The following is a 19,977-nucleotide window of genomic DNA, read 5'->3' as shown; positions in this document are numbered from 1 at the left end:
CTCCTTTAGTTACTAGTCTCCAGCGCTGAGACATTTACCTCCATATTTGTGGAAGAAGACAAAAAAAATCATCATTATAAGACATTCTAAGATTTTAGGGTCACTGGGGTGGGGGGCAACCTGAAGGCATCAAGAGCATTGATGTCCGGGAAATGAGGAAGTGGGTCTAACCAGGTCACGGCACTTACTATCCTGTTCCTGGTGGCCGGTGAGAAGAAGGTGTTCTTGTCATGGATGAGGTACAGCTCCTGCCTCTGTTTGCTGAACGGAGCCGTGAAATAGTCCGGTTCCGGGTTCATGACGTTATGCGGCAGTTTGAAAAGCAGCAGAAACCAGTTTAGAGGGTTTTCCTTCCTCTGGTCCAAATCATTCTCCTTTATGGGCACCTTGATATTCAGCACCTCCGCGTACGTGGAGAGAACGTCCCAGGGGGCGTGGATCTTTACAAAGTAGTTCTTTCCATTTTCGGAGTCCTGTAGGAAGAAAAAGCTTTATCGTCCCTGGAGACCATGTTAAGCGTTCTGTTGATATGATTAACGATTCTCGAACGCTTTTGAAATTCCTCCCTTGAACAATTCCCATTGGTCTGCAAGACGTTGGTGAGATGAAACCTCCCATTCGTACCACGCAGAAGTACAGAGACGCCTCTAATCTGAATGGGGCAGTTCTTACAGGTGCCAGCATGTGCTAAAGAGAAGGGTCTCCATTTTTGGGGGCGTCTTGCTGCCACCTCTCCAGCGCACCACATGTCATATTCATTTGCACCAAAGCAGGTGAAATGGATTCACAATTGTTTCTGCTTCCTGACTGGACAGATGGACATCCCTGTAGGGTAAGGCTGCTATTACATGAGCGCTAGTAGCTGCTGCTCATATTTTTCTGACAATTGCTGGGTTGAACTAGAAGCATAGGGGCAGCCCAGCAATTAGCTCTATTACATGAGTCCCATTAATGCTCGTGCAATAATGCTAATTGTCGGGCTGCACCCATGCTTGAAGGTGATGCTCAGCAACTGCTGTGAAGACTTGATGGCTAGTAGCAACCGCTAGTCCTCATGTAATAGCAGCCTTAGTGACTTGGGCGGTATACGCATTTTTGGAGCAATGTACCATATAAATCCGAACCCCTCTGTGCCCTGCATCTGGCTTTTGCTCACCTTCTTGTCTTCGATTTCTATCTCTAGACCCGCTTTCTGCAAGTTCATTTCAAATTCTCGTCTTCTCTCCTGGGAAGAAAGTAATAAATCTTTAGGATGTCAGAAGTAATATTAGCGCTGCCTGAGATGAACCGCGAGTTCGGCAACAGCTTCACAGACACATAAAGTCACAGATAAAGTTTTCCTAAGTGGGGAAAAAGTTGTGGCCGACTTGTGATAAATGCAAGAATTCCATTCTGGTTGTCACACAACTGCGGCTGACCCTGAGCAGTAAGCACACAGCAGCTTCTCTGGTATCATCTGCTGCAGGTATGACGGATGGAGTAAACTAAAACTACGAACGCTCGCTGCAGATCTAGAAAGCCGTCCAGTCATACAAGTCACTTTTAATGCAATTTTAAGCAAGAAACAAGATCCCGGTCAGAGTAACGGATGATGCCCGACCATTGCCAGGTCAGCCTCCAGCTGTAAGCGGCCGGGATGACCGAGCTATATGCTGCCATCAGGAAGAAGGCTTCACGGAATATTTGTCTATAACTAATTGTTGAAACCTTATGTGTGGTCAGCTTTATAGCGCTGTGATGTGTTAGGGTGGGGTCCAATTGTATTATGATCGTCAACCACTAGGTGGCAGCAGTAACCACAGTAACAGCGGCACGGAACCAAACCAGTGCAGACAACATATAGAGCAATCCGTCAGTCGACCGCAGTCTGACTGTTAGGTAATATCTGAGGTTATGCTCAGAGTCTACAGATCAGATTGGGCTAAACTACCAGAAGCAAAATGCAGGACACGATGACGCCACCCTGCCAGGCCCGAGGATAGTCGCCGGGGTCCGCTGGGCACTGCTGGGGTCCTGCATGTGACAGATCCAGCATTGCCGTTCCTCCCTTGTTGTGTTCCTGAGACAGAGTCGTGTAACCGCGGTGTAAGGCTGGACTCCTCTGACGAACCTGCTGCGATGGTTCTGGGAAGACCCGACTCCGTTCTAACCGCGGTGTAGCCTTTGGGAAGACATTTATGTCGGGAATATTTCCCCAATGGAAAACACCAACTTCTGTGACATCACCGATAACATCGATTACAACATAGGTGTATACGGCCCATCATTTGTAGGATGCCCCTCCAATGCCATAAGTATTACACACACGGCAGATGACCACCTTGGTGGGGATGGATCATCACTGGTATGACTTCATCTCCATCAGGCCGGTTTCACATCTGCAGGGTCCTCCGATCCGGCTGCAAACAGCGATTTTACTTGCGTTCCAAAACCAGGTAGCAGAGAACAAAGCGTCTGAACCCCATTATAGTCAATGGGGCCCGCCCGGCGCGGTTCGGTTCCATCCAGACTGAACCGGTTGGCCCCGGGGATTCCCTTTTCCTGCCCTCTGAACGAAGCAGGAAAGCGTAATCCCCCAGCGCCGCACGCGGTTATTGGTCGGCCGCTCATCTCTCTCCGCCCACGGGAACGTCTGCAGCCGACCAGCGAGGAGTTTTATACTTGCATAAAGTAGATTACTGAGCGTTTGCCTGTCCGGTGATCGTCGGCACATCCAGGCCGCTCTCACAGGCGGTTCTTTATGTGGTTAAACGTTGTGTTTTCAGCGCGGCGCTAAACGCTGTCAATCACTACCTCTCATTTCAATGGGGCTTCTCAGACAAGCGTTAAAACGTTGCATCTTGTAAGCGCCGTCTGTTCTATTTTCATGCGTTTTTTAAACACGGTGCTCAGCCCATTGCAATGAATGGATGCGTTCTCAGTGCTGCTGAAAGCGTTGTAGAGGACGGTAAGTGTGCTTAACAGCAATTTTCAGTTCTGCATTATCAGCCTGCTTGGCTGCGTTCATAACTGTGCTGAAAACGTAGTAAACGCAGCCTTTTTCCCAAGCGCCGGTGTGTGTGAGAGTGGGCTCAGACGGGCGGATTATGGGACGTTCGGGCACGTGGCAGTTTTGGGCTTTGTTCACATCTGCATTGTGATCCTTTTGTTAACAGATGTGAGTGGGATTAATCAGAAGGCATGAAAGGTCAGAGGGGACCCCCAGCGTACCAGGGACGCCCGGCGGGTGACTTGCGGGACGTGCAGGTGACGGGGACAGATATGCCGCTGGTCGGTGTCACACGCAGACAAGGACACGGCTGCAGCTGACAAACCACAGGAAGTCCCCGACCCGCTGGGGGATGCCTGCCGCACCCAGATCTATCGCTGCTACCGGAAACCCTTGTATGTAGTAAATAACGCTGCCGCCCGCTCACTGCAGTAACCGCCATCCATCACAATGTGTCACATTAACCACTGATCCATCTATATCACCACCCAGCCAGTGAAGAGTTAATCATGGCTGTTGGGACCCCCGGTGCCCATCGGCTTCAGTCCGTGCCGCGTGTTACATTACAGCAGTGTCACCGCCATCCAGCAGGGTTTGTGGACTTTTGCAATTAATTTAGTTTTACTGCATCTAAAATCAAATAAAGTAACTTGTCAAACAGTCTTGAAGGAAACCTCCTGCCGTTTTGTGCACACAGCTCCTCTGCAGACCGGTGTCTCCCTGGTAGCTGGCTACACCAGACAGCAGAGGACTCAAAGTGTCTTCATGTTTGTCTTAAATTTTCCATCACATATATTGTAACTGGAACTAAATGTGTGCAGAAGTGTTGGCAGCGCCCCGCACACCCAGCTCAGGGGACGCTGCCCCCTGCAGGTGATTAGGAGTCCCACTTCAGCCGTTGCAATCACCCCTGGCGCCCATCCCAGTAATGGCGCCTTCATCCAAACTGTGGCAGAGTTACATAAACAGGGGATGACACCGGCGGTCTCCGCTCTCCCTGACAAGGATACAACGTATCTAATGCAGAACTACAGAGAGGGTGGAGGATGCGGCCGGGGGGGCTCAGCTACAGCGCCGTCCTCACCGGAGGCCAATTCTCCAAATTTCTTCATTTGGCTTCTGCTAAATTTCCCTTTGATAGATGTAAATGGGACGTCCTGCAGCTGCCTTGGTTAAAGGGGTTTTCCCATTAAAGACATGAATCCATGGGATAGAGAAAACGCACCTGATCACTGGGGGTCCGACCGCTGGGACCCCCCCATAACCCAGAGATCTGTGCGCTCTGAATGCTCCATGTCAATGCAGCGGCGGCGCACATGCGTGATCGTCCCTTCATTCACTTCTACAGGAAGGAGGGAGACTGCCGAATGCATCCATCTCCCTCTGTCCCATACAAGTGCAGCGGTGATCACACATGCGCACGGCTACATTCACATGGGGGGGTTTGGGGTGCTCGGATGCCGGCATTACGACGGCTCCCAGTGATCAGACATTTGTCCCCTATCCAGTCATGCAGACACTTTTGACCTGAAGTGAATGGCAGCGGTCGGCCACATATGTGCAACACAGCTCAATGCATGATACCTGGACCGCCAGAGCTAGGCTGATCATCAGAGGAACAATCACAATTTGGTATGATTGGCATAGGTGCCGAGCGGGAGGCACTAACAGATGTGACTGCATGACCTGCCCGCCATCAGATGAAGTGGGGGAAGACATTGGTGAGGGTCTTCACACATTGTAGATTATCACTGACCCTGCAGAGCAGCCTTGTGGTAACCGCAGGCCATGAGCTCTCCTCCACAGCGCCACCTGCTGGAATGGTGTCATTTTCCAACCTCTTAATAGGCTTTCCAATAGGACTATAGAAATAAGCCCCGCCACTCTCCATGGACATACAGCTGTTTGGGGGATTGATTCCAACAGGATACCTTTTCCCAGGGAGCATTGCATGTCCCAGATAAGACTCCTTCCATCCTTGCAGTGCTCTCCACAAGGCTAAACATGGAGGAGAGTCGCCAGTGACGGCAGCGTCCCCTCCGTGTCACAGGCAGCAGAGCCTCATACAGCACCTTGTATCTCATCTTCCTGTAGCCTCGTGTGATATCAGGGGCTGCGATGCCAGAGAATGGAAGGAGCGCAGCGCTCGCAGCCGGGAGCCGCCCTCCTCTGCCGTTATGCAGCATGGCAGCCGGCCAAGTAATTGGTGATATCAGAGGCTGAGAGCTTCTTATCAGCGGTCAGCGCTGCCGGCAGTAGGGAGCGCCCGGGTTATATAACACAAGCGTCCTTCAATCTGCTGTCCAATTATCCATGTTCACAGTTCATTGAAGGTTCCTCGTCATTACTAGTTATATATATATCCAATGAATATCCGGTAATCCAGAAAGCTGACCATCCAACGCCTTCCGGGGGTTACTGGTGCCGAATTAAAGGAATTTCATGGTTAATAGATACAGAAATAATAGATCATAGTTCAAAGATTTGGACAATTCCTTAAAGGGGCTGTCCAGCTTTGAAGAGTAATGACCTCTATAGCAGAGCGGGGAGGGTCGATGACTGGATGGCTGTGTCAGTGCACACTGCTTCATACTCCTGTATTTGCAATACCAGGCGGGGGCGCTGCTGAGTGTACGGAGCGGTCTGCTTCCAGGTCTGCACACCAACACATCTGACTGGCGGAGGTCACCCAGACGGACCCCACTGATCAGCTGCTGATGAGAGGTCATTAGTCTTTAGAGCTAACCCCTCAAGGACCAGGCGCGGTAAATGTACGGCACTTGGTCCCGGGCTTTATTCCCATCCGATAGTACGGCAGGGTTTAAAGCTCCTGCAATGACGCTGAAGCAGGTCGGGTCCTCGGCTGTCAGTGTTTAACCGCCTCTGCCTTCTTCTTTACAGGCTATATGGTGCTCATGAGCGCTATGTAGTGCAGAGAGAAAGCGAAGGGTTACGTCCTCTATTCGGCCCGGCGATCACATGACCGCCAAAGCATTTTACCCGCAATAAGGCCACGCTCACACAGGGGCTTTTTACTGCGATTACGGTGCACTTTTGGACACCGCGGTAATCGCAGCACAATACTCCCAAATGATTTCAATGGGGCCTCGCAGACCTTGATTGAATACCGTGATTTTTGAGTGTTGTCTGCTCTATTTTGGCGTGTTTTTGCGCTTTTTAACGCACCTCATCACCCATCACCCATCACAATGATGGGAGGAGTTAAAAAGCGAATGCTGTATAGTGCATTCCAAAATGATGCAATCAAAATCGCGCCGTTTTGCTGACGCCGTGTGTGAGAGGGTCCTTAAACTAAAAGATGGGGGGGGGGGGGGGGGAAATCAGTGAAAAAGATGTAAAAAAAACAACCCTATATGTAACGAAAACAAAAAAGGAGCAAAAATAATTTTGGGAGCTGAAGAAGAAAAGAAAAAGATAGGGCAGCAAAACCACCACTTGGGTAAAATCCCTAAAAAGTGTCTGGTCCTTTAAGACTAAAACACCCTGGTTTTTAAGGGGAGTTTGAGGTCAATCATACAATGCTGCTCGCAGACTATGGCGCTGATGGGCACAGATGAGCGCAGGTTGGAAGCCCCCTTCATACTTGTACTCTATCAGGTATGCTTGCAGGTAGTTCGCAGCGGACAATCTCCCCAAAATCTGTATCAAAATTGTATAGTTTCCTATTCCAAATCATTGTTTTACAGACTTGTTAAAAAGTTATACATTGATTTGCAGGAATGCTGCCATCCAGTAGGTGGCGCTGCAGAAGGATTCTTCCATTCTCCTTATTTGTATCAAAACCGTGATGGAACCACATCCCAATCCTCGCCCCCGGCACGGATCAGCAGCCGATTTCAGGTTTTCAATTGAAAGAATGAAAGCTGCTGAATCTGCACCAAAATCTCCACCAATGGCGCGGATTGTTACGTTTTCCATCACGCGTGTCGATGTGGAGTTTGGTGCTGGTTGTTCGCCGCGTACAATCTGCACCATTTTCCACTACTTGAGAACACACCCTTAGGATGGCAGACATCAGATATCCGGGCCAGGGGATACTCTTACTTACAGCTTTCCGCTCCATTTCTTTGCACGGTTCGTCATGATAGGAAAGAACAAAGTCGATTCTTCGGACGCCATCGCGGAAGAAGATGGAATCTTTACTCTGGTGATGCTTATCTATCTGTGGAAATAAGAGGCAAAATCACAACATGCAAGGAGAGGGGGAGGGGGCATGAGATGTCTTCAGGCGCAGGCAGGAATGTGTTACAGCACTGGAAGGAAACAAGGAGAGGTTATACCTACACACATGGGTGGTGGAACGACGGACGGGTTCACTTGTGACCACCAGCCAATGCCCGCTCTCCTACAAGCACTGGCATGTATGAAGCCGACATCCCAGGCAGTTTGGAAACTTACCAAACTCATATTTATTGGCGTTCATTACTGGCTTTGTACATCCACATGCAGTGAGCTCCCCCTAGTGGTGGCTGCAGGCAGTCAGAATTTAAGCATTTAGTTCTGACCCGTACACAGATATATTGTGAAATCCAGCAGCACAGAGTTCTGGACCTAGAATCCAAATGCTGGAGGTGAACTTCCATCGTTACCGTGTTGCAGGTCATTGTGGAAGACATGGCAGTACGCTATCAACACAATTACCAGGCAAAGATGGCATCTTAAAGCAACCCTCCGGTCCTGGACAAACAAAGATGGCCGATCCGGCTCTCTGACCCCCTGATGTACACTGTGCATAGTAGGCATCATTATCACTACCGGCTGCTCACATGGACGACAGCGGGCGATCCGAGCAGCAGGTAGGCTCTTAGAATAATGATGCATACCGATACAGTGAGCATCAGGGAGTCACAGAGGCGGTCAGCCATTGTTTTTGTCCCGGCCCAGAGGGTCCTTAGAAAGGTTTTCTTAGTCTTAAAAAGGTTATGGGCAGAAAATTATGCAAAATACGGCACACTCTATTCCTTAATCTATGTTCACACACAGTGGCCCCGAGATCCAGCAATACCCTCCTTGCTGACAGTTTCCTGCCCGTAAAGATAACATTTTACACTGGCTGGCTGTATAGACAATGATAGTCCAAGGTATATCGCCTTGCTGATAGTTTCCTGGAGCGACTGCTCCAGCTATGGCCGTCACAGAGGCTTAGCTTCCAATGGCTGCCCCCACCAGCAGACTACTGGAATCATCCGGGGACACAACAACACGACTCCTGACATACAATCCTCTGCTGGCGGTAACCCAGACTGCAGCGACAACTGAGCCGCACCGACAGAGGAACACGGCGTTACCTCATATGGAAAGCAATGGAGGGCGGAGGATTGGAACACGTAATATGAAAGTCAACATAACCGCCCAAAACCCAGCCACCCCGCCCGAGGCGGACTGAAGTTTCCAAGTGCAACAGCCAAGTGAAACGTAAATGAATGCATGAAAAGAAAAGTGTTAGCGGGAACTGATTACACTAAACCAAAGCTACAGTTACACTTCGGACGGATCCAGGGGGACGTCTGCTTCATGTAAGCCGTCTGCAGTGCAGCAGTAGAAGCGTCACAGTGTTACTGCTGTGCAAATCTGTCTAGACCAACAGAAATAACGGGGGGGGCAGGGCATTCCTACGGAATGGGAAAAGTGTCATGATGCCAGGTCACCCGATGAAGATCCAAGAGGAGGTTGAAACCAGTTGTTTAGACCTTCAGATCCAATTCCTGTCAGTTGCTTTCAGTTACTCCTCATTCAGCCGCTCCATAGGTATGATGCTAGGGGCATCACCTGACCTGCCTTAAAGGGGTTCACCGCTCTGAACAACCTCTGAACTGCTCGGGTCCTTTGACAATAAACGCACCCCAAAGTGTCCTCCTACTGGGATCCCAAAGCTCAGCTCTAAACGGAGGGGAAACCTGGCAGAAAATGTGCAATTTTCCTGCAGCGCCCCCACAGGAGAAAAGATGCATTGTACAGTGCATATTTGTATCAATGGGCTGTCTTAGTATAAGGTCCTCCAGAGAGAGACACTCTTTATAACCGCCCTTCACTATGGCCAAGAGATGAGGCTCCTGAACGGAGGGCCCCCCATCTAAAGGGCCCCTCCCGTCCATCATGTCGCTCTCTCCCCAGCATATACAAGTCTCCCGGTGTTACTTTGGTTGGTCCCCTTTACACGGAACAGCTTGCTGGGTGCAGACGTCCACCAGTCGTCCCATCGATGATCGTCTCTGCGCTTTTACCCAGGAACGAGCGTCGCTCAGTGAAGGGAGGCGCAGCGGGCCGGGGATCATTCTAGCTGCCCGCCTTCATTCACAGCAAGCAGGCGGTCATTCATAAGGGGTACCGCCTGTTTACACGGGCCAATCCGCTGTATGCAGAAACTGAACGTCACACGAGAAGCCATCTAATTCTTGCTAGTTGTTCAGTCGGGGTGTGCCTTTACACTGAGTGATAATCACTGGACTCTGAACGATTATCAGCCCATGTGAAAGGGCCCTTCGTTACTCTTTTCTGTCTGAGACCCCTCTTGCTCCTCAGATGATCATGTGATCTTAGGATCTTCTTGGGGTTATGATGCATGAAAGTAGTCATCAGACTTCTAGGTCACATGATCCAGCTTGGTGACACCAGTGGGCACACCGAGACCATATGCTCATTAACTCATGTGGAGCTCTTCCTTTGTGCCCAGTTGGCACCCCTACAAGGCACTGCACAAATCCCGAAGATCCCGCTCCCTTATAAAGGGCACAACAAGGCACCATACGGTACGGCAGCTCATATCACACACATAATACAGCCATGCTTCGCTAGAATCTAACATTCTACTATTTTCTAACATACTGTAGGATTCATTTCCTCACCTTTACAAGATCTCTGCTTGCTGTCAGTTCAATGTACCACGTTAGTACTGATGCCGAGTTCAGCTTGAAGACCATCAGACTAGGGCTTCATGGCGACTTCGCATGGCCAACCATCAGTCTAATAGGACTGAACGTGGTTTTGTTGTGACTCGCAACTCGCCAGAACCAAACAGATCACAAAAATCCAACCGTGCAAGGCAACCGCATAGTTTAAGTGGTCTGTGAGACGGCGGCGCTACGCTGGGGTCTTTGACTGCATTAACTTTGGCGCGGTCAAAGTTGCCTCGTAGCCCTAGCCTTACATGGTCCTCTAGGCTGATTGCTTACTTACACAGATACATTGCAACATAGTCTCACCTTTCAGCTTTACTGACAGCAAGCAGAGATGTTAAATATGGAAGACTTGAAACAAATGCATGTTAGAAAGTCACAGAACATTATACTTGCCCACTGGTTGTCGGTGGTATTGCAGCTCAGCTCTTTTGAAAGGAATGGTCTGAGCGGTAATACCTCACACAACCTGTGGTCAAGTGTGGAGCCGTTTTTATAAAGGCGGCGATCATGCGTTTATGATACCGTACCGCCCCTTTAAGCGCACTATTCCATTAGAGAAGAGTTCTCCAAATCCAGTAGCATGCATTGGACGACCAGGGAACATGCTTCAGGTCGGAGCTTAAGGCCCTTTTACACGAACCGACGACGGAGCACAAACATTTCTTAGAATGCTTGTTCAGCTCTACAAACACTCGGTCATCGGCCGGCCCCTGATCATCACTCATTCTTTAGCGGATCCCATCTTTTGTGCAGCTAAAAAAAAATCCTTGTTGTGGGCAGCACATCTCCCCGTGTAAATGGAGGGTGTGCTGCTGACAGCTGTGATACTCTGTGGGGTACAAACGATCATCTGCTCCGCATAGAGTAAGAATCGGCCCATGTAGGTAAACAAACCCCAATCATCATGACCAGACCGGGTAAAAGAAGCCTCAGGTTGCATTTTGGCCCCCTCTGTTCACAAGTACAGCCGGCTGTAGTTACATGGGAGCCAACAAACAAGTTGTACCCCGGACCCAGGGAGATGTGTTCACACGGCGGAAATTTTGATGCAAATTGACACGGAATCCGCACCTCGTTTGTTTTAATGGGAATCCTCTGTAGTCTTTACAGAACGGATTTTCTGCATTGAAAATAAAAAAGAATTGACATTCTGTTACTTCCTGACATGAAGTCTGGCAGATTCTGCAATGTGAACATATTCTATAGCCTGGCAGACAGCTGAAGCGCCCCTCGGAGGTCGGAGGCAGTTACCCAGCATCATCTCCCGCTGAATATACCTGTAAGGGGGCAGTATTCTGGTTTCTGATCCAGAGCTCCAAAAGCCCTTTTACATGGCCAAAATGTTACATGCTAAAATACAGACTTCCTGTAGTCACCACTAGGGGGAGTGAAGCTGTACACGGGTGTATACAGACCCGTAACACTCAGTAATAAATGGCCGGTCCGCGCACACAGGGGCAGGAGCTCTGCATCAGAGTAGTAGAGGCCGACCCACAGAAGATACATTCAGCAGCGCAGAGGCTAACGATGTTAATAATCGCTCACACAACACGCTTTAGTCACGTCTCACATCTCATCAAACTGAGCAACCAATTGCTTATGCCTTTACCCGCAGACGACTCTTCAGGAACAGGCCGTGCTTGCGCCATTTCTGTGGAGCAATTAGCAGAAATGTCAGAATTTAACATCTTTTAGACTACATAATACAACAGCTTGTGTCCAGGGGCCGGAGGGTTAATTAGTCAGCACGCCTACCTACTGACTAATGGGCTTTAAACCTGCAAACAAATATTTTTAAGGCGGTGGCTTGGCTGACTACTGACAGCCCGGCTCCAGCTCTAACCACCAGTAGCAGAGAAAACTCAAAATCTGCAGTTTAACCCCTTTCATGCCACTGCAGCATGTAAGCAATGACAAGGGGAGGGGGCTCCTTCTGTCACCAATATGATCGCAAGGTACCAATGGCCTCCCATGGCAGCCGGAGGCCTGACAAAGACCACCATGTCTGCTGTATAACTCACTTTATTAGAGTAGGCTTAGTAGAATGCACTATATAAGTATTGCAGTGTACTATCCTAGCAATCGAGTATTTGCACATTCAAGTCCAATTGAGGGGCTAGAAAATAGTGTCAGAAAAAGTGGAATAAAGTTTAAGTTAAAGAAAAAAGATTCAATTAAAAATAAAAAAAAAATACATTTCCCACACAAAACCCTAAATGAATAAAATGCAAAAAAAAAAAAAAGCTACACATAATTAGTACTACCATGTTCACAATGACCCCAACAATGCAAATACCTTGCACAAGGTGAACACCATAAAATTATAAAAAGTAAAGCCAGAATTGCAACTTTTCTTTTGTTCCCCTCCCAAAACCTCAATTCAAAAAAAAAAAAAAAGATCCAAAAGTCAAATGTACTTCAAAATGATACCAATAAAAACTACAGCTCTTCCCGCAAAATACCAGCCCCCACAGAGCTCCGCTGCCGGAGGAACAACAACGTGCCGGGCCTCGGGGTGCAGCGGCGCAGTCAGGTTGTCTTCAAAAACATGTTTTTATTGTGCAAAAAGTAGTTAGAAACACTCTATAGACTCGTTATGGCTGTAACCGCGCCGATCCAGGTAAGAGTTACCGGATGGTGAACTCCGAAAACACAAAGCCCAATAATAATGGGGGAATTTCCGGTGGTTTCCATATTACCCACAAAAATGTCATAAAAGTTCTTCAACACATTATTTGTACCCCGAATTGTGGCATATAAAAATACATCTCAACCCACAAAAAAACGCGCCCTCATCTGGCCGTCAGCGGGTTATACCTCTGGCAATGTGATGAAAATCGCTTGGTCCTTAAGACAAAAAATAGGCCGATCACTAAGCGGTTAAGCCACAGCACTCAATGTCAGGCAGCAGCTGCAAAGCAAATAAAATTATAGGCTGTCTTAAAAAAAAAAAAAAAAAAAAAGCGAAAACCCCGTGAATCCAGGGTAATATTATCTTCTATACATCCATTTGAAGATCACATCGCAATTGCACATTCCAAACCGTCAGCAGGATATAGGGATTCCTGAGAGGATTCATGGCGGGTGCCTAGATGATTAGATAGGATGGGAGGTCTCACATGTCTAAGTAGAAGTGCGGTCACTACAGAGCACCGGGGGACATTTACTACCCCGCCTCGTCTCTCTGGCCTTGAAACATCATAAGAGCAGAAATTGGACTTCTCACTCCATCAGATCCTGCCTGTTTATCAGGGACTGCGATACAAGCAGCAGTAAGTACTGACATCACGGAGATCAGCGGAGAACGAGGGCTGCTGCATTCCTGGAATATCTCCTCTTATAGTAAGAATGCAGCAGGAGGCGGGGGGGGGGGGGGGGGGGGGGGGCGATCACAGGGGAATCTCGGGTCAGGAAACCTTGGGGATGTCTGTAAACAGAGGATGTAATGTGACGTAAGTGGGTGCGGCGCCCCCTGCAGGGGGAACTCCACAAACAGCTCTGACAGCTAGAAGGTCTGGCTCAGACTTTGAGGCTCAGGGCTTATACACATGACCGTGATTTTGGCTCGTTTTGCGTCCGTGATAAATCGCTCCCGCAAAACGTGACGAAATGAGACCGCCGATTCCACGGGCTTTGCTCTGACCGGATCTTCATGCTTTTCTTTACCTGCACGCAATAAAGCGAAATTTGAACTTTCAAAAGCAAACAGTATTTTGCGCGGTTCCTGCGCGGATACGCTCCGCAGCGGTGAGGATATTGGCGCCTGTGTCTGTCAATCCATGAGGCAAACACCAGCCTCTCTTGGGCTAAAAACACGGTAACAAATCCTCAGCGGGATCAGTTTCTTCAGCGTATTTCCATAGGGTGACAGCAAGCACATATACTGACAACAGGGCAGAATCGAAAAGCTGAAGTACATGTGAGAGTTGGATGATATCACACACCAGAGGCCCGTGTTATGGAGGAGTAGAGAGCGCGCTGGGAACTGTGCGGTCCACAAGTAGCACAGCACGCGGCAGGCTCCGGCTACAGGTGAGTGATAGCAGGTAGGCTGGGCCGCTGTGCAATGGTCCACAATTAGACGATCGAGCCAAACTGTGAGAAAGGAGGGGGATATTAGGACCCCCCCCCCCCCCCGATGACTGAATGTCCTTGTGGAAGCGGCTAAACATTTATGTTGCATCGTCAGAAAACATCACAAAGAATCGTGTGTTGGGAGTCCTCGGGAATAGCCGGCCCGCCTCGGACTGCGCCCCTCCGGCCGCCCCTCACTTCACCCTCACAGCGTGCCAGGAGACACCGCTGCCAAGATGCTTCCATGTCTGACAACACAGCTGCAGCGGAGACACGGGGCCAGAACTAAAGCTTCCACGGGGTTGTCAGGCCGACTAGCAACCAGTCTGTAGAACGGGCTGTACCCATGTTATTACCTGTCCGTAGGAGAGGTGAGAGAAGTCTGAGCAGGGGGGTCTCACCACCACATCAGCCTGGTAAAGCGGTTTTGCCAAAACTTTTAGCACCTACCCACAAGTCTGATCAGGTGAGATCTCACTGCTAAGACCCCCACTGATCCCAAGAACGGGGGTCCTGTGTTCCCCTCCACTTCTCACCGTAGGCTCACTACACCCACCTGCAGATTGAATGGAGCGACTCTGAGCATTTGCAAACACCGCTCCATTCCTAACTCGGGGGATGCAGTGAGGAGCAGAGAGAGACACGGGACCCCCATTCTTGGGATCAGTGGGGGTCTTAGCAGTGAGATCTCCTCTGATCAGACCTGTGGGTAGGTGCTAAAACTGTATTTTGGCAAAACTGCTGTAACAGGCTGATGTTAAAACTACCATAAAGTAGTATTGCAGCATATTGGAGAAGTAAACAAGCCGTCATGAGTTCAAGTCCCGGAGTGGGAAGGAGAAGAAGAAGGCTAAACTATGTTGGAGAAAATAAACTAAATATTTTAACAATTCAATAAATCTCTCTTCTCCCACCAAAATCTAAGCAATAAACATAATAAATATAGTTGTCATTAACCCATCATGCATCCCGCACTGAAGTGCAATCAAAAGGTGGTAGTCCTGAAAATAGTAGCAATAGAAACGGAAGGCTGTCCTGCAGAGAACAGATAGAGTCATGGCGGCCAGGCCGCTTCGCGACGCTGATGGTTCAGAGAAGTTGTGGCGCCCCTACAGAGATCAGCGGTTTCCTGAGTCCAACAGCAGAGGGAAGAGATAAGCCGACGAGCGGCAGGATGATCGCTCACACAGAACGGGGTTTCACATGAGCAGAAATATTCCACCAGACGGGCTCAATCACACAAGAGGATTGGCGCAGCCAGCTTACATGCGCAAAAAATGAGACTATTAGAACCAAGGGTTTCCTAGGGAAACGTTCAGATGAAGGCGTTGGGCACTAACAAAAAATCACGCCGAAAAAGACCATCAGCGACTGAAAATATATGTCCTGCCTTATCATTGGTGTGCAGGAGTATCCATAGACTTCTATGGGAGCTGGAAAAAAAAGGGAGGGGAGGGAGATTTTCCCCGAAAAGAAGCCGTAGCTACACTACATGAAAAAAAAGCAATACTCACCTTACAGTCAGCGTTCGGGTATCTCGCAATGGCCTTCGGGCCCGCTGCAGGTTTACGTGTCCTCCGGCACACCGAAAGAGCATTTCTTCCTGGTAGCGGGGCTTGAATACCCCGCCTACAGCAAGCGATTGATCTGATTGGATCAAGAGCACCGTGGCTTAGCCAATCAGAGCCGGCGCGCGTGTAACCAATCAGTCATTCATGGCTGTGATTAATCGAGCACCGACTGTGATTGGCTGATGCGACGCTTGATGAACCACTCAGAGCAACCGCGCAATGGCACAGCCTGTTTACATCCATGAGGACGGAGAGAAGAGATCATTCAGAGACCATTTATTACATGCACCATTGACCTGGCCATTGGACAGCTCCATAGGCTAGTGGGATCATGTGCGGTCTGTGGACTACATGCACAGCACACATGGCCATGTGAATGGGCCCCAAGTGGTGCCAGGACCAATGGGATCGCACTCACAGGATCCCAACACCCTTCTAAGTTCAGGACCAATGGGATCGCACTCATAGGATCCCAACACCCTTCTAAGTTCAGGACCAATGGGATCGCACTCACAGGATCCCAACACCCTTCTAAGTTCAGGACCAATGGGATCGCATTCATAGGATCCCAACACCCTTCTAAGTTCAGGACCAATGGGATCGCACTCACAGGATCCCAACACCCTTCTAAGTTCAGGACCAATGGGATCGCATTCATAGGATCCCAACACCCTTTTAAGTTCAGGACCAATGGGATCGCACTCACAGGATCCCAACACCCTTCTAAGTTCAGGACCAATGGGATCGCATTCATAGGATCCCAACACCCTTTTAAGTTCAGGACCAATGGGATCGCACTCACAGGATCCCAACACCCTTCTAAGTTCAGGACCAATGGGATCGCACTCATAGGATCCCAACACCCTTCTAAGTTCAGGACCAATGGGATCGCACTCATAGGATCCCAACACCCTTCTAAGTTCTGATCCGTTTCCAGATAAAGCCTCATTTCTACTTTGCAAATAAATGTTTTATTTCACCTCTTAAAATTTGCAGCGTTCACAGAAAGCAAATGGAGGCGTCTATAATTGATGATGTTTGCAGCGAGCACTCTCACTTAACCCCTTCCTCCGCAGTCCGTTCTCAGCAGGACCAGTTGTACTTTGCAATAATACCAAATAATATATTGGAAACTGTTTAAAAAGTGGGGAACAAACCCCCAACATTTTGGGAAGGGGGGGGAAGAGGGAGGGGGGGGGGGTGTCTGACACTTCCCAATATATTGTCGATAGGAGATAGGTTTCAGATTGGTGGAGGCCCGAATGCTTGGACTCCGAGGTGCCCTGAATTGAGGACCGCGGCGGTTGTACATACGCTGTGCTGATCCATTCATTTCCACCATCTCTCAGAGTGCTTGTGCTTTACCAACCTGAGCTTGCAGCTGGTTTATTAAACTATACCCGGCCCTCCTTACCCGCTTCTCATTTGTTGCTGTTTGCACCGTTTCATGTCTAAAGGCCCATTTATACGGGACGATTGTGTGGGGAAAACGATGCCCAACACTGTGTGTCCTGGCCGCAGTGCTGCTGCACAGGAGCCAGTAGTGCCTGCTCAACCACAGAGCGGCCAGTAGGGGGCAGGGCAGCTGCAGGAGATTTCTCTCCCGCCCCTCTCTATTGACGTAACGTAGCGGCCGGTCAATACTGAATGGCCGCTATTTACACTGCACAATGAGCGATCAGCTTATCGTCCATCGTTTATGCAGCGTATGGTGCTGGATGATGAGCAGATTGCTGATCGCTCAGTGAAAATAGCGGCTGTTCAGTACTGAACGGCCGGTATTTTAAGTCAATAGAGAGGGGCGGGGAGAGAAATCTCCTGCAGCTGCCCCGCTGTGAGCCAGCGATACTAGTGCCCATGCAGCAGCACCACAGCGAGTATGTGCAGGGACGAGGGGCAGGCATCGTTTGCCCGACACTCATCCCGTCTAAATGGGCCTTTATTTCTGATTTTCAGGTGATCTTCTGTATTTTTCTTATTCTTCTGCTGTTTGCAATCCACTTTCATGCAGTGGGAGTGTAGCATTCTGTTAGTAGTTCACTGTCTTGCACTTCCTTGCCCTGACTTCCCATGCTGCATTGCACAAGTGTGTGGTTCAGCAAGAGGGCTGAATATGAACAACCGCCCCTCTACTATCCCAGGATTTTAGCCAAATGGTGAGTAAACCTAATCTAATGTGTGCATATAAACACCCAGGAAAGGCAGAGACTGTGGAGATCATTATCCCAGTGTCTGCAGATCTGTCAGCCTGTAGCCTGTTAGTGCACGGGGGCCACAGCTCCTTCCCCTCTTCACTAAGGACACATCCCTGTGTGCTTGTTACTACAGAAGCTCTGTACCTATTGACAGACAGTGGATTGCAAAGAAGCTGGGAGCGCCCTAGTGGCAGCCACTTCAAATGTGATTTACAGCGTAAAACCAACAACATTTTTGCTTTAAGTATGACTGACACAAGTTAGTAGATGAGCAGAAGTTGTCTGGAAAGTTAGTGCCCCTTTAAGGACAAAAAAGGAGTTTAGTAGCAAATAAACATTTAGTATATCACAAAACATCATCAAAATACGGCACTACAGCACAAGTCAGCACAACCACAAGCCGTCACCAAATGCAGAAAACACATTCCAGTATGACCTGCCATATACTGTGCCGGGGAAGGCATCCTAAAAGGGACGGAAATCAATCGGTCCCCTCTTTTAGTCTATAAGTGTACGGCTGGAAGCACGTGACCAGTGGAGTCCGGGGAGGTAAGTTTCATACTTACTTTCCCGGTTTCCCCGTTGTGAGCGCTGAAAGCCGCTGCTGAATGCACTGAGCGGTGCTGCTAAGTAGTCCTCTCATTATACAGGACGGACTACTTAGCAGCGCCGCTCAATGCATTCCACTCACACCCGGGAAGGCAAGTATGACTCTTACATCCCGGACTACATGGGTCCCCTACTATAAACTAATTAGGCGACGGACTCCCTTTAAAGAGAACTGCCTGTGATGCCAACGTATCCTCAGAAGGTTTGTCTACTATAGACATTTACAGCGCCGGACATGCCAATAATGTTGTTAGATATGGGGGTCCACATGGCCGCCTGTCAATCTATATGGAGGAATATTCGAGGTGCTTCAGTCATCATCTTCTACCAACTGTTTATTGGTTGTCTCCACAGGGGGATGCTGCACAACGGCACCACAGATTGGTAAAGGTCACTGCTTAAATCAGAGTTAGACCACCGACTCCTCCAGCAATCCAGGAGTAGAGGAAATCTAGAGGTGTAATGGGGGTAAGCCCCGCAGCTGTGGAAAGGCTGAACATTGTTTGCAATGACTCGGGGACTTCTCTGTTGCGCTGTACACATTGCAGGGTAATTCGGGGGACACATGTATGGAGATCAGGATTGGAATGTGTTCTTTGCACCACTAGACAGTAAATACTACAAGCTGCACCCAGAGACCACCAGAGCATGCACGGGGCTGCAGCCGCTTACCCTCTGAGGACTGGTGATGAGGAAGGTACTCTCTGTGCTGCTGAGGCCCTGAGAGTGGCATCATGGGAAAAATATATAATGCAGTTAGTAATGGTGAAAAAAAGATACATATGCTGTAAAAACAGGTTAGAGGATGAGGAGCTCAGGATCTGTAGCATGCACACAGCAGTCGTCTCGCCCTCTACTGCTCGGCCTCGGGGCGAGGGGTGGATTTTCTTTCAGTGGTTTTTCTCTGCTAATTCCAGACTCTGGTTCAAAGACGGCTGCAGCAATTCTCTAACTGCCTGATGAGCACTGCTCTCTGATTAGTCAGTACTGATCATGTGAGCAGCTCTGGCCAATCAGAGCAGATACAGTGCAATGGTAGTCTAATAGTAGCAATGCACTGTGGGGATTGGGCAGTCTACAGATTATGTCAGCCATCTTGGATGGCCAAAGACAGGACTTGTACCAGCGAATCAGAAGAGCAGCAGAGAACAACAACTGATTGCAATATATACAGAATTATGTCCTGAAGCCGGGGGGCGGCTTTAAAACCCCACACACAATACTTGTACTGTAACTGCTGTGGATTGTCCGCAAGTAACTCCGCTGCATTTCTGACCTCTGTAACTATACCCTTAGGGCACGGCCCCATGGGGAGTAAATCACTAGTATTTTGCAATGGGAGGGGGCGGAACTTAACTCTGCCCCTCCCTCCCTTTGCAAACAGTGGTGAGGGGCGGAGAGGGGGCGGGATACTCCTGTACCGTCCCGCCTCCTCCCCTTGCAGAGAGGGGCAGATTATATTGGCCGGGCATGAAAACCCGACCAATATACGTCCGTCTGAATAAGCCCTAAGAACAATGTAGGGACCTTCACACACGATAGAATTTGCTGGTTTTGTTAAAAAGTGCAAATTTTGTAACGTTAACTGCAGAATTTCCAGTGTTTTTCCCCGCAGACAT

At 49.2% G+C, this 19,977-nt stretch overlaps 1 protein-coding gene across 6 annotated transcripts in view; it reads right to left on the bottom strand.

Annotated features, from left to right (window-relative positions):
• The window catches only part of ANO5 (anoctamin 5), an 83,731-nt gene that overhangs the window by 23,538 nt on the left and 40,216 nt on the right, over positions 1–19,977 (bottom strand). For 3 of the 6 annotated variants that reach the window (XM_066583602.1, XM_066583603.1, XM_066583606.1), the window contains exons 3-7: positions 19,031–19,078; positions 11,519–11,560; positions 7,059–7,172; positions 1,157–1,225; positions 189–473 (exon numbers count right to left, since the gene is read on the bottom strand). In XM_066583602.1, the coding sequence (XP_066439699.1) occupies positions 189–473; positions 1,157–1,225; positions 7,059–7,172; positions 11,519–11,560; positions 19,031–19,078 (558 nt within the window). The remainder of the gene's footprint in view (positions 1–188; positions 474–1,156; positions 1,226–7,058; positions 7,173–11,518; positions 11,561–19,030; positions 19,079–19,977) is intronic. The other 3 variants (XM_066583604.1, XM_066583605.1, XM_066583607.1) reach the window with 3 other exon arrangements.

Source organism: Eleutherodactylus coqui, chromosome 11 (genome assembly GCF_035609145.1).
Source record: "Eleutherodactylus coqui strain aEleCoq1 chromosome 11, aEleCoq1.hap1, whole genome shotgun sequence".
In the NCBI taxonomy this organism is placed as follows: Eukaryota; Metazoa; Chordata; class Amphibia; order Anura; family Eleutherodactylidae; genus Eleutherodactylus; species Eleutherodactylus coqui.
This window is presented reverse-complemented; position numbering and strand designations above follow the sequence as displayed.